Source organism: Mus musculus, chromosome 13 (assembly GCF_000001635.26).
Source record: "Mus musculus strain C57BL/6J chromosome 13, GRCm38.p6 C57BL/6J".
In the NCBI taxonomy this organism is placed as follows: Eukaryota; Metazoa; Chordata; class Mammalia; order Rodentia; family Muridae; genus Mus; species Mus musculus.
The window spans coordinates 40,882,279-40,896,778 of record NC_000079.6 but is presented as its reverse complement, the minus strand read 5'-3'; the positions used below and the strand labels follow the sequence as shown (position 1 = coordinate 40,896,778).

The 14,500-nt window shown below is 46.1% G+C and overlaps 1 protein-coding gene across 4 annotated transcripts in view; it reads right to left on the bottom strand.

The window, feature by feature from the left end:
- The window catches only part of Gcnt2 (glucosaminyl (N-acetyl) transferase 2, I-branching enzyme), a 101,125-nt gene that overhangs the window by 64,114 nt on the left and 22,511 nt on the right, over positions 1-14,500 (bottom strand). The window contains exon 1 of one of the 4 annotated variants that reach the window (XR_003950428.1): positions 8,494-13,444. The exons of 1 other annotated variant lie outside the window; for it this stretch is intronic. Coding sequence is in view for 1 of the 3 variants with exons in the window: in NM_008105.3 (NP_032131.2) it covers positions 8,494-9,412 (919 nt within the window). In the remaining 2 variants the exon portion in view is untranslated. Of the gene's footprint in view, positions 1-8,493; positions 13,445-14,500 lie in introns of those variants that run through there. 2 more of the 4 variants (XR_003950430.1, NM_008105.3) reach the window with 2 other exon arrangements.

Genomic DNA, 14,500 nt, shown 5'->3' with positions numbered 1-14,500 from the left:
AAGAAGCCCACTGTATGGGATACATCCCTCCAGTTGTTGGTCAGGGATATCCTAGAGACCTGCAAAGTAATACAGGCTCCTGTCACTGCTCTCTGCTGCCCACGGAGCTTGACAGTAAGGCTCTGCCACAGAAGACACACTTTAGTAGCAGGACATGGAGAGATAGTGTTGATACTGACCTGGAGGCTTCCTTCCTTCTGGCTGCCTTCCATAGTATTAGAAGGTGCTATGTAGGCTGTTGAAAGGAAGGGTATTCATCAACAGTCCTACCCAGCTGTGACCCCTGTGAACTACAGCAATAACCAACATGGCAAGATATGCTCATAGATATAAACATAGCATAAATGTTATAGAGGTAAACCAACTACTTTCTGATGGCTTGAAGGCCCATTTCCCAGGAAGAAACACATGCCTGTGACTGTGACTCTGGCTAAGAACCAACCAAGGGTTGGGGAGCTCACAGGGGCATGGGGTGAACCCATTATTTCTTTGCTAAATTGACATAGTATCAAACTACCCTCTAAATCTGAATTTCTCTCCTTATGGATGAACGTAGCTCTCAGACCTCATCAGAGATGTTTCTTCGCGCAGTGCAATACAGAACCTTACAATTGGTCAAAGTGCAGAGGACAAATACCTATGGGGTGCTTTGCCACAAATGAGACAATCGATCTCACCCACGGAAGCTTAGGGAATACTGTAGAAGAAACGGTGGAAAATTTGTAAGCGTTAGAGATTTCGATTGGGGGAATTTGAAGACACAGCATCTCTGGGACATGACAATTCTGCTCATGAGCTCACAGCAGCTATGGATAAATGAAGAAGACCACCACAAGATCAAGCCAGTCAGCATTCCAGCACGGGCTGGGGAGGGGTGACTCTGCAGGCCCTGCCCATCACAGAGGAGCTATGGACCTGTGATGGCTTCTGGGACAGGGTTTCTTTAAGGATGTGACCCCTGTTAGGTTGACCATGTTGGTGGATTGCCCCAGAACCAGGGAGTCTAGGTTATAAAAACAAACACTATACAATTCGAAGGAGGCAGGGAGGTAAGGAAAGGGTCTGGAAGAAGTTAGGGAGAGGAATGGGGCAATTATGATGAAATCACCTTGTTATATGCATGTATCAAATTCTCAAAGAAATAATTAAAATACTATATATTAAAAATAAATATTTTCGGGATGGTAAGATGGCTCAACAGGTAAGAGCACCGACTGCTCTTCCAAATGTCCTGATTCTAATCCTAGCAACCACATGGTAGCTCACAACCACCCATAAGGAGATATGACACCCTCTTCTGGTAGTCTGAAGACAGCTACAGTGTACTTATATATAATAATAAATAAATCTTTGGGCCAGAGCGAGCAGGCACTGAGCGAGCGGAGTTGACTGGAGTGAGCGGGGCTGACCAGAGTGAGCAGAGGTCCTAAATTCAAATCCCAACAACCACATGAAGGCTCACAACCATCTGTACAGCTACAGTGTACTCACATATATAAGACAAATAAATCTTTAGAAAAATAGAAAATAAATATTTTTCTGAGGAAAAAAGATGTGGTGAAGAGGTCATACCTTTCCCACAAAAATAAATTTCCAAGTTCTAATTTCTGAGGTCGTTAAAGCCACATAGGTGGTTTCCCTCTAACACCAAGTGAGGATAAGGAGACATCCTATCACAGGCGTGTGCTTCTGTCTGTCCTGCACCCTGCCACAGTGCCATTCTGAACCAAGGCTGGCTCTGTGCCTTTAGTTTCAGGGTGGGACAATGACCCAAGAAAGTTATGTCAGCCCTTTCAGCCCCTGGTTCTATTCCGGATGGGAATACGGGCAAAGAAGAGCCGATGCGAAGGCCTCCTTGATCTGTTCCTGGGACATCAGGAAACGCTCTTCCCTTCCTCCCAGGAAAGCCAAACCAAGTCAAGTGGGAGCTATTTCTGGCCTGTCTGACCCAGTGTGGAGAAAATCTGCCGGAGGGAAGCTAAGACAGAATGAGACAGAGAAGGGGAGACCAGCCCATTCATGCTGCCCAAGGACATGTCTGGTTCTAGCTATTAAAGTCCCAGGCCCCGCACCCCACCCCTCAGACTTGGGTACACATGGAGGGCTGGTCCTCCTAGAGAGAGGGCTCGGTAAGAAAGATACTGAACACTTCACTTTACCCTTGCGCCAAATTGATGTGCAGGCCAAGCCAGGTCCTAGGGATGCACCTTCATGAGTTACGCCCTGGGATCTCCTGAAGCTACTTTGAGCTGAGTTCCTGGCCCTTGCAACCTAAAATGTTAACACACTCTCCCAAAGAACGTGTCCCAATTAAACTAGCAAGATAAATCAACGTAGGAAATACGTTATTTTTAGAATTTAAAATGTGAGGAGGAAAGGGGATCATGTGGTCACTTCTAAGGTGGAGATCATTTGTTTGACAAAGAAGCACTGATATATATATGTGTGTGTGTGTGTATACACGTGTGTACACACACACACACACACACAAAAGAGGGGGAAAAGAAGCAAATGAAAATACTGGTGTCAGGGAAACAATCCCGCAGAGGAAGATCAGATCTGCAAATGAGCAAAGACTCCTAAGAACAAACATGGCGGTTCAGGGAGGGAGACGTATAGAAGCCAAAGTAACTTCATCTTTTTTCTTAGAATCAGACCTGCCCTGAAGGGAGAAAAGACAACTTAGCTCTCCCAGCAGGCTGTAGGAAAACTAGAGCAGCCAACACTACCATAGATGGGGAATGGTTCACAAGTCTTGAGACAGAAATCTTCAGGAGAACTTGGGGGATGGGTGGGGGGTGGGGAGCTTCTGAGGGAGATTGGAGAGCCTTGCCTGGCTTCATTTCCAGCCTCACCCCCACAAATACAGCAAAGCACCACACAACACTCCATGATCATACAGTGAGTGCTACTCGGCCATGTGGAGTTATATGATCTCTAGAGCTCCTTCTTGGACAGGCAAACAAAAGACACAGGACAGAACAGGAAGTGCTAGGGAAAAAAAAAAAACAAAAACAGCCTCCCCTCCCCCCAGCCTCTCCTCAAGGTGGCAGGTAACAAGTCAGAGAGCACAGCAAGGGATGGATGTCAAGGCAGCTGGTGGACGCCTTCACACCCGAAGCTCCCCAGTGTCAGCAACCTGGGATCCCAGAGGGCCTCCTCTGAGAAGGGCTGCTAGAAGGGACAAGGTCAGCTCCCCCACTTGCACGAGAGTCACCTCCGAAGGGCAGGCGTGCTCTCTGGCTTTCTGAAGAAAACCTGAGCCTGGGGCCCCTTGGACCTCTTTGGGTTCGTCCCAGACATCTTATCCCTCCTCCTTTCTTCCTTCTTTTTCCTCTACCTACTAGTTCCCAATCCCTGCCTCCTCCCCGCCCGCCCTACACCCTCCTTTCCCCTCTGCCTCTTCCTTCCATCATCCTCTCTTTCCTCCCCCTTCTCCCAATTCTCCTCCCTCTCTCCACCTGTCTCCTCTTTTTTCTCTCTCTTCCGCTCCCCATCTTTGTCTTAAGGTCTTGACTTCCAGGCAAGGGTCCTGCCACTAAGCTACACTCCCAGCCCTCTATCTTAAAGTAGTATCTCACTTTTTATCCCTCATTCCTTAAGCTATTTCATTCTGACTCATGCTGCTCTTTCCTAGTTCTTCCATTTTTGTTTTTGTTTTGAGACAGGGTTTCCTTGTGTAGCCTGAGCTATCCCAGAACTCACTCTGTAGACCAGGCTGGCCTTGAGCTCTGCCTCCCCACCTGGAAGTTCCTTAGTTTTCTAAAAAGGTGAGATCACAGAGTATGGCTAACTTTGGGGGACCCCTTAAGTTATTTTTGCTTTTTGTTTTGTTTCTCTGTATTAAGGATGGGACCCATCTAGTATGTGCCAGACAAGTGTCATACCCCTGAGCTACATCCCCACCCAGACACCATTTCTACTGCAGTGATTCAAAAGCTAAGAAATGAGCTATTATCTCCATAGAATTACAGCTCAAGGACCAAGAAAACAAGAGCGAGCGGTGTGATGTCATGTGACACGGGGCCTTTCATCCTCTTGAATGATTCATACTTTGTTTCCTGACACCATATCAGATGCCACTAAATCCCCCTCAGTCACATTTCTCATGGGGATGTTTTGGGCAGCATCTTTCCAACACAAACACTTTGCAGTCTTCAGGAGACAAGCAGATGGTGACTTTCAAGGAAGAATTAACACTGTTTGAACATGGACATAAAGCGTTGGCATTGGGGAGCTTTGCCTTTAAAAGGTGAAAAGGTGAGTGAGTTAGCTAATGGGATTAAAAGCTGTCTGGGAGTAGAAAATCAGATACACTCCCTGGATTTTAAAGTACAAATACGGGAATTAGCTGAGTACATGATTACATTTTATATCGATTTGAAGACTGGAGAGTTCTTTTAATGGCTTGTTCTCTAATTCACTTACAATTTGGGAAGGCCCCACCTAAGAAACAGGATTTCCTTTCTCTCTAAACCAGGATGCTCCTAACTGTCCAAGAAAGGAAGAAGGCAGAACCCCAGGAAGTGTCCTATTAGCCTGAAGTGTGTCCCATGCACAGCAGTCAGGCCGCTGGCATGGGCGGCCCTTGCCTTCCTTTACAGGGAGCTTGCCCAGCTGAGCAGCTGTCTCCTGCAGCTCTGGCAAGGAGATGGAGAACCCCGGGGGCTCTGAGCACTGCCACTTGTATTACCACAGGGGCTGTGTGGAAGATCTGATGGCGTTCTGGGCACCGTGTCGTCTGCAGAGGGTGGCACAAGTAGGAAGGAGTGGAATCTGGGAGTCTTCCTGCCTGGATCTCTCAGTTTTGCAACTAGGGGGTGAATGAATTTCCAAACTTTCCTCAAGGGTATTCTCTGCTGCTGCGAGAAGGTGGATGCCAGCATACCCACACTACAGGCCACACCCCCCACACCCCCCAACCAAGAGTTAGTTATTTTATTTTAATGATGGGGTCTATCTAATAGCCTCAATGGCTCATGGAACCCTCCTGCTCCAGCATCCCTACTCTGGGATGGCAGATAGATGTCTTCAGACACACTGGAGGAGGGCATCGGATCCCATTACAGATGGTTGTGAGCCCACCATGTGGTTGCTGGGAATTGAACTCAGGACTTTCAGAAGAGCAGTCAGTGCTCTTAACTGCTGAGTCATCTCTCCACTCCCACCCTATACTGCATCATTCTTTATCTCTAGTCTTGTCTATTGACTGGTAGGAAAGAGGAAGAGGGCTGAGGAGAAAGGGGGGTTCCTCTGTCCTTGACTTTTTGGTACTGATTTGACATGGACCAAACTGACCACCCCTGGCTGAAGTAATCAGATATATTTAACATAAACCAAAACCCTGTCTCATATCTGCCTCTCTCCATCCTTTCCTTGATGCAGGACCCTGATGGCTAAGCTAGCTGTCCTTGAATTCAAATCCTTGGTCCCCTCTTGAGTGCTGAGATTACAGGCATATACTACCATCCCTGGCCTTCTCCTTCTTTATTTAAAAAAGGAGGAGGAAGAGGAAAAAGAAGAAGAAGAAGAAGAAGAAGAAGAAGAAGAAGAAGAAGAAGAAGAAGAAGAAGAAGAAGAAGAAGAAGAAGAAGAAGCCACAAGTCATATTTTGGCAAAGTTACTTAACGACGTTATCACATTCAGTATCATACCCAAGGTGCCCATGGCTAGACTCCAACTCTCATGAATTTTAAGAGAATACTGGAAATAGAAAGGGAATAAATATTTAAATATGAAAATTGGTCTCTCAGTGCTTAATGTTCCCCAAATTACTTGCCAATAATAGAGACAGAAGCTCAAAGGGTGAAAAGATGAGAGGGCGTGGCGTGCTGTGTTTCAGTTAGGTGGCTCTGCCAGTCCCACTGGGATTCAGAGACCAAACCCGCTGGTATTTTCCAGAACATGAGTCTGTTGATTGCCCAGCAAGCCTGGCTCTGCTGCCCCAGAGCACTTCCCAGCATTCCTAACTTGGCATTCCCCCAATGGCAGAACAATGATTGCTTTTCTGTAACCGTGCAGTCTAGTTCATTAGCAATCCACTTTGTCTTTTTCACTGAGTCCAAAGTGTGCCGATGCCTTCCAAAGAAATGCTGTGACATTTTATATATGTTTTGAGGAGCATGGTTCAGGGCCAGTGAGATGGCTCAGCAGGTTACAGCACCTGCTGCCAAAACAGACAAAAGCTGTCCCCAGAGCCCACGCAGCGAAAGTAGCAAGCCAACTCCCAAAAGCTGTCCTCTTTACCAAACGTGGGGTCACAGTAAGTACCCTAAGAAGTTAAAGAGAGCTAGTGACGCCCTGCAGGTCCCTCTTCCCACCATGATCACAGTGGAGAAATATGCTTTGTGCCTTCTACTGTTAATGTGGCTGTGTTTGTTGGCTTATTGAGGACAAATGACCAAACTTAGTTTCTTGGGGTACAGAGCACGACAATGTGACATCCACATCTCTGTGGTGGCACACTCTGCAATCCTCTACACAAAATAAATAAAACTGTAATAAAAAATAATCTGTCTAGTCAGTTATGAAAGGTAAAACATTTTGATGAAAAAGAACTGGACCTGTCTTGGAAGCTCATTATTTGTATGAAATAAAAGATAACTTTTTTTTTTTTTGGTTTTTCGAGACAGGGTTACTCTGTGCAGCCCTGGCTGTCCTGGAACTCACTCTGTAGACCAGACTGGCCTCGAACTCAGAAATCCGCCTGCCTCTGCTTCCCGAGTGCTGGGATTAAAGGCTTGCACAACCACACCCGGCAAGATAACTTTTTTTATAAAGTTTATTTTTTAAATTATGTGTGTATATGAGTATGTCTGTTATACAAATACTTGCATGGGATTGTAGGTAGCTGTGGAGGCCAGAGTCAGAGTCTGGAACTGGAATTGCAGATGGTTGTAAGAGACCCTATATGGGTGCCAGGAATTGAACTCTGGTCCTCTGGAAGAGCAGTATGTGGTCTAAACTGCTGAGTCATCTCTCCAGCCCCAAGATATGTGTGTGCTATATGTGCAAGTATATTATATATGTGTGTTACACATGTATGCCTGTTTTACATGTGTGCCTATGAGTTATATGTGCCTCTGTGTTACATATATAACACACATATTTCTTATATATGTGCATATTACATGTGTGTTGCATGTGTGTCTTTGTGTTACATGTGTCTGTGTGTTACATATATAACACCTGTGTTTGTGTTATATGTGTATATGTCATAGGTTTGTGTGTATGTCTGTTTTTACATGTGTGTGCCTCTGTGTTACATGCATGTGTTATATATGTGTATGTGTGTGTATGTGTGTATCACACAATGCAATGATACTTGCCTGAGTTCAAACATAGTAAAGCCCCATATTTTGCCCTTCATTCACACAACACTTGCTTTTCCACACTCTTCCATCTAACGCAAACCTACTGAACAGTTACTGTGTGATGTAATTCCTGAGGCTACAGCAGTCACATGACTTCAATTTTATGGCGCATCTACAGAAAAGACCAGCAGCCAATGAACGCAGATCAGTATGTCTGGCCACTCTACATTGTGACTTTTTGCGGGGTGGGGGTGGGGGTGGGGAACCTGGGCAGTGGTCTGGTCTATGGCTGGGGGGAGGGCAGTGGAGAAAAGTTAAAGTGGCCCTCCTATTAGTGGGCAAAAGCTCTTGGGCTAAGAGGAAATCTGACGAATTAGTGAAGAAGAAAAACTTCTAGAACGAGCTAAACACAGGCCTAAGAAATGACTGTGACAGGCATAAGCTGCGGTGGTGCACGGGGAGGCACTGTTTGGCAATGGTCCTACAAAGGGCAGCTTGTGCACTCAGGAAATCCAGGATGAGGACTCTACACTGCAGTTTGCATCTCTAATCTCTATTTTAAAAGAGGCAGATTTTTCAAAAGTCCTTCAAACACAGCCACCCGTCAGCATCCCTGGGAGATGAGTGCCAGGTTCCCTTTGGGTGATGAAAACCTGCAGCTGAGTGAGTCCTTTGCATCAAATGGTGCAGCGTTTTCACATAATCTATACACACCCTTCTGTACATTGGCATGTTCTCTGCCTGACTTGTAACACCTAACTCAGTGTAACTGCTATGGGATAATTGTTAAACTGCATTGTTTAAAAAAAAAAAAAAATTGGGCTGGTGAGATGGCTCAGTGGGTAAGAGCACCCGACTGTTCTTCCAAAGGTCCGGAGTTCAAATCCCAGCAACCACATGGTGGCTCACAACCATCTGTAACGAGATCTGACGCCCTCTTCTGGTGTGTCTGAAGACAGCTGCAGTGTACTTACATATAATAAATAAATAAATCTTTAAAAAAATTTTTTTAAAAAATCACAAGGAAGTTTACACACATTCAATACAGACACATTGTTTGTTTTTTCCCCAAATATTTTCCATCCAAGATGGGTTGAACCCTGAAATGTGTCACCTGTGGACCTGTGGATAAAGAGGTCTGTGGGCCTCTCCTTTGCATGAACCATGAACTCTCACATACCTGGAATCCTATTGAGCGTCACCCAGAAATGCTCATCGGGACTGAAAGTATCTTTGGACCAATGGAGCAAATCAACCGCCCGTGGGTCACGGAGAACAAAGTTAGCAAACTCTCTCGACAGGGCGACATAGGCAGAGCCAAAATAAATGGTGAGGTTGTGGGGAGGTGGGGGCTTCAGAGCCGTGGTTCTGATCACGTAGGAAAGCTCTTTGCTTAGGTGTTCCCGGTGGACGTACCTGGTCCTTCCAATGGCGTGGGCTGGAGGCAGCACCCCGGGAGTGAGGTTCTTCCCCTTAAGCCCTTTCAGGTACTGAACTATCTCCTTGTTGGTTTTCAGGGGGAAGTCTTGTCCACAGGTGTTGATGGCGTACTTCCAGGGGACCTCGGAGGTGGACAGGTCTTTGATGCAGTTCAGGTCAGCCTGGAGCCGGGAGATTCCACCATAGACCACCGGCTCCATCTTAGAAGCCAGAAAGGCATTGGGGAAGCAGCTCACTAACTGTTCCACGGCACCTTTGAATTCAGCTGTTGCCTTTTCATCCACGTGAACACAGTAGATATTTTGAGGCATGAAGATTGCCCTGAAGAGCCTTGCAAAGGTGTCAAAATTGTGATGGATGACCATGACATACGCCAAAGGAAAATCGACCTCTTCCTGAGATAAAGGGGCAGTGATATAGTGGCTTTGGGTCACATATTCTGTGCAAGAAGGCTTCTCGTGAATCATTAGTTTGTTTCTCCACAGGAACCGGCTTTTCCCGTCGATGAAAGATGAGCACACTTGAGCCAGCATCACCGAGTCTGAGATGTTCAGCTTCTGGTAGCTTTGATCTCCTCCAAAACTTAACACGTAGAGCACAATAAAAACGATGACAGTAGTCACAGACACTATGAAGAAGTAACGCACGGACGGAGGCATGCCTCAAAGAGGGTCTCCGATGTCAGAGTCCGTCAAGCTTGGCCAATCCCTTCTCGGACTTACTTTTTCCTGGGAGCTCTCGCTGTGGTACATGCTCCAGTCAGTGTGAATTGCGGCTGTTTTGTCTCCCGGAGCCCAGCAGCGAGCTCTCTCCTGGAGCAGATATTAGAATCTGATCCCGCCTCTCTCAAACCTCCTTTGTCTAAATCCTAGCAGCAGGTTGCCGAAGCCCAGCCTTTTCCTCCTCCTCTGGCCTCCCAGTTTGCATCTGCTGACTTTTACTCTCCCTGCTACCTCTTTTTCAATTGAGTTTCTCACCTCCCCTTTCGTTCCTTTCCTTCGGGGGTTTCTGCTAGCTCTTTCCTCTTGTTACAATCGGCACGGCAAACCCCAAAGTGGATGGGATGAGCCGGGCTAGGCGTGTGAAGGGTTTCCTGCCTTCCTCCACTGCCTCTCTCTTCTGCTGTGTTACCTACTCTCCCCAGTGTGCCAGGCTAACAACCCAGGGGATCTAAAAGAGCCTCGGTTCTGTTAGTGGCTGTTTCGGGAGACTCTACTCGAATGACACAATCTGAAATAAAAGCACACCTCCTCCATCCCAGCTCCATTGTAATGTTTTCTGGCCCCACCCCACCAGTTTCCAAAACATGAGCTCCCAGGAGGAGGAGTTCCGGTCCTAAGGGATCTGACCGGGCAGAGGTGGGGGGGATGGGGGGGGAGTGACTTTGACTTAAACCCCCCTCTCCTCGTACTCTGGCCTCTGCCCTGGTGTTACAGAATGTACAGGTAGTGAACTGTACGGTCTAATTTGGATGAGACCTGAAGACTTCACAGAAAAGAGTTGAATCCTGGCCGCGAAGGACGTTCAGATCTACATCTCAACCAAGAACCTTAAGGGTTTAAGCACCCAGAGACCACTCGGGAGCTCTCCTATACTCTTGACTTTATAGTCGAAACAAAACAAAACAAAACAGGGTCTCAGGCAATCCATTCTGACCTGGAACTATCCTCCAGCCCCTACCTCCCAAGAGCTGGGTTTTCAGGATCTACACACTCACAACCCAGCTTTCCACCACCTACATTTAGATGCAGTTTTAAGCAGTGTCCTTTGGACTGGGGGCTGCCTTTCCATTTTCCTTTGCTAGTTGTCTGCATTTCTCAAGTGAGAGTCTGTACCTTGTGGGTTGACTTGCAATGGGAAATGAGTTTGCATTCCAGCCTGTGAAGAAAGAGTGCCCTTCGGTGCCCAGTCTTCCTTCTGCAGTCTAGACTAGCACAGCATGCAGAGTCCTTCCAAGTAGGAACTTGAGATTCCAAGCGCCCAGACTCCAGCCCAATGGCATGCCATGTCCTGAGCTACAGTTTCATTCGTCCAGATTTTATTTACATGTTTTGTTTTTCCTGTTTATATATTATTTTTCTTTCCTCTTACTAATCCTCTTCCTGCACCTGCATCAAACAAATATTCTGAGAAACCCTCCCCTGGGCCTTTAGGTCAGTTGTGAAAGAAAATGCAGCCATTTTGTAAAGTGGTTCACTCTCCTTCAAGTTATCTTCTTTGGTGTAGGGCAAAGGACAGTTCTATCTCTGTCTTCATCTTTTTTTTTTTCAAAAATAACACTGTTAAATATTAGGTTATTACATCTGCTGTGTCTTAACAACAGAGGGTAATTTTGTCATCAGTAATTTCATTTTGGCAATGCCCTCGGCTTAGAATGAATACTGAAATAGTTGCAGCCTGACAAAGCATTCGGTACACAGATACATAACTTAATTATGGTAACTGAATCTGTTTACATTACCCTTTCCAACTGGCCAATAGCACGGAGGTTCAGATTTGTGCAGACTCGGGAGGGGAGGTGGAGAAACACTAATGACATTACTTTATTACGATATACAGATACTGCCCAAAATAAGAATTTTCAGAATGCTTCTGAATTCAATCCAGAACTGCCAATGATGCTGTTCACAGGTTCAAAAATGTAGCTATTGTTTCTCTTTTGCCTGCCCTTGGACCAATTTCCCCAACTCCCAGTTCCAAGATTACAAATCCCTCTAGGAGAATGTTTTGCAAAACCAGCTATCATATTTGAAGATGCCTGTTACCTGGTACTTCTGGTCAGGCTGCAGTCCAGCCTGCTTATCCAGAATGGAGACTGTGAGCTCTTTGCTCCTGAAACAGGACGTCGCAGCCTTCCCTACTTGCCTTTTCCTTCAGTCAAGGACAAAGTTGATACTTGCAGCCTTAGCAACCATGCCCCAGGTCCTCACTTTGGAAGCAATTACTCCTGACCTAGCCAATTAATCAGGCTAGACAAGTCTATCTTTCCCTGGGGCCATCTTAAAGACATTCTCTCTGCTGCACACAGAACCCTTTATGTGGTGAACGCTGTTCAAGACTTCTTTCGGAGGACTGAATATATAGCTCAGTGGTAAAGTACTTGTTTAGTGGTAAAGTACTTGTTTAGTACCCGAGGCCCTGGGTTCAACACACACACATGGAGAGAGAGAAAGAGAGAGAGAGAGAGTTATTAAGCTATTAAGTTATATAGAACACAGCTCCAAGATGTAGATGTACTGTTTACGATTGTTTATTTGAAACAACACTAGACTTGGAACCTAACACGGTCATGCTATCTCAGCACTTTGGAGACTAAGGCAGGGAGGATATCAAGTTCAAGGCCAGCCTGGGCAACTTAATGAGACCCTATCTCAAAACAGAAATTAAAATAGAGATTTAAAAAGAGAGAGGGAAGGGGGAAATGAGAGCATAATAGTTTTTAAACTGGGGCTGGAGAGACAGCTCAGGAGCAGAACACGAGGAGGCCCTGAGTTCAATCCTCAGCACTGCCAAAAAAGAAGGAAAGAATAAAAAGCAGTCAATCAACAGAGACTGAGAAGGCCTGTCCTTTGGACATTCAGTACATTTGGCCTTTCCTTAAAGGAGGGACAAGATAGAGCTCACCTGACCCTGAGAAACCCTGGCGAGGGGGGGGGGGGGAAGCAAGATAGAGAAAAATCAAAAAACAAAAACAAACAAAACAAAACAAAAACAAAAACAAAATCTAACAACTGAGAGCCTCTTCTTGCCCCACCCAGTCTGCTGCAAGGGAGGCAGGAAAGACCTAGATACTGGTGCAAAAGCAAGGCAAACAGCTTGGGCTTCATCCTGTTACTCAGAAGCACACAGAAAGATCACATGCAGAACACCTCCAGGCAAGACCGGGCGGCCGACTGGTGGAAGCTTCCTTCCCACCTCTTCCCTCTGCTGAGCTGCAGGCGCGCGCGCGCACACACACACACACACACACACACACACACATTCCTCATTATGCTTTCATAATTGGTCTGGGACTTGTTCTTCATCCCCAATTAATCATTACTCTTTACTCGGGGAAGATCTTGAGAAGGCATGAGTTCATACAGAAACACCACACAGTAGCAAAAAGCAAAAAGCAAAAAACAAAAAAACAAAAAACAAAAAACAAACAAACAAACAAAAAAAAGGCACAGGAAGCTGGGCTTGAAGAGAATGGGCTGGCTGAAAATTTAATGGAGTTACATTGAGGGGGGTCAAGTTATCCAGGTAGAAAGGGCTGACAGAAGGAGATGAACCCAGATGGGTGCCTAGGGCTTCTCTTTGGAAGCACACTTTTGTATAACACTTTTGTATAGTTTGCTTTAAGGTTTGTTTTCATGATGTGACCATGTCTTTGAGAAACCCAAGCCAGCCTAGAACTCTTGATGGTCCTGCCCTAGCATCCTGAGTGCTGGGATGACAGACATGGTCCACCGCGTTGGGACCTGCAGTGCTTTGTTATGGCAGCTCCATCAAATGACTCAGGGATTTCTCCATCATTATAAAGTATAGGGATTTGCTTTTCACTTGGAATTAAGCTAAGAAAGTGCAGGACCTTGCCATCCCCAGTGACTCTGCCTGACCAATTAAGTAACTCCATCCCAGGTTGACTGATAGTTTAGAAATGATACTTTTCCATTATGCTTCAGTAGCAATGATCATGAGAAGGAGAAGGAGGAGGGGAGGACAGGGAGGAGGGGGAGGAGGAGGGGGAGAAAGGGGAGGAGGGGGAGAAAGTGGAGGAGGAGGGGGAGGAGGGGAGGAGAGGGAGGAGAAGGGGAGGGGAAGAGGAGGAGGAATTTTAAAGCCCATCTTTAACTAAAACAATTCTTCCACAACTTAGATGTCTTCCAATGGGGTCCTCTAGAGAAAACCTTTCTCTTGGGGCCAATCATTTTGTTTTTTATTCCTTATACTTAATTAACAACAGAACGAGTTGTTATCTGATCTGCAGAACCCAAAGGGTCATTTTAAGTTCTTGTCTCAGTGTGGGTGGGGACTTATCTAACATGCAGAATTTTAAAGACCCCCGTGGTAAGCTTAGTGGGTCAGTGGCCCACGGCATCACCCATGAGCTGCACCTATTGTTGCTGAGGCCAAGGTTGATCACACAGACTCTTTCTGGCTGCAGGATGATTTTAAGCAAATACTTGCAAAACAGTCATGGTGCATCCAGATAAGTCATGTCAAGGTGCACACGGTGACAGTATTGATTGCATGCAGCCATCAGAAACAAGAAGAGCTTGGCTTTGGGGACTTAGAAATGACGGGGTTTCAGTCTGTAGTCCAGGTTGGCTGACCTAGGGCTCACGTTGAAGGCCAGGCTGATGTTGATGTTTCTCCTGCCTCAGCCTTGGTGCTAGGCTTGGTAACAGCTTCCAGGTCCAAACTGTACCTCAAAATGTAACTTACATTCACTGGTAAAAGTTAATTGTTTAACTTTGGGATGGTAACAGACTCCTTAACTGTGTTACCAAAACAAATGTTCTTCCAAAGTGGGTGTGTCTGTAGCTCCCAGGTAAGAATAGAGCAGATCTGTGACTTGCCAAAATTCAGCTTACCATCTCTCTGCCTGGAATCGGGGTGGAGATGCTAAAATACAAGATCAGGACTTTCACCTAGGAGTACAGTAGGTACCAGGGAAGACTGACCATGTACATTTCAGTCCAAGATAATAACGGTAGTGCAGATCCCTGGTGCAAAGTTTGAGAATCCCTGGACCAGAGACC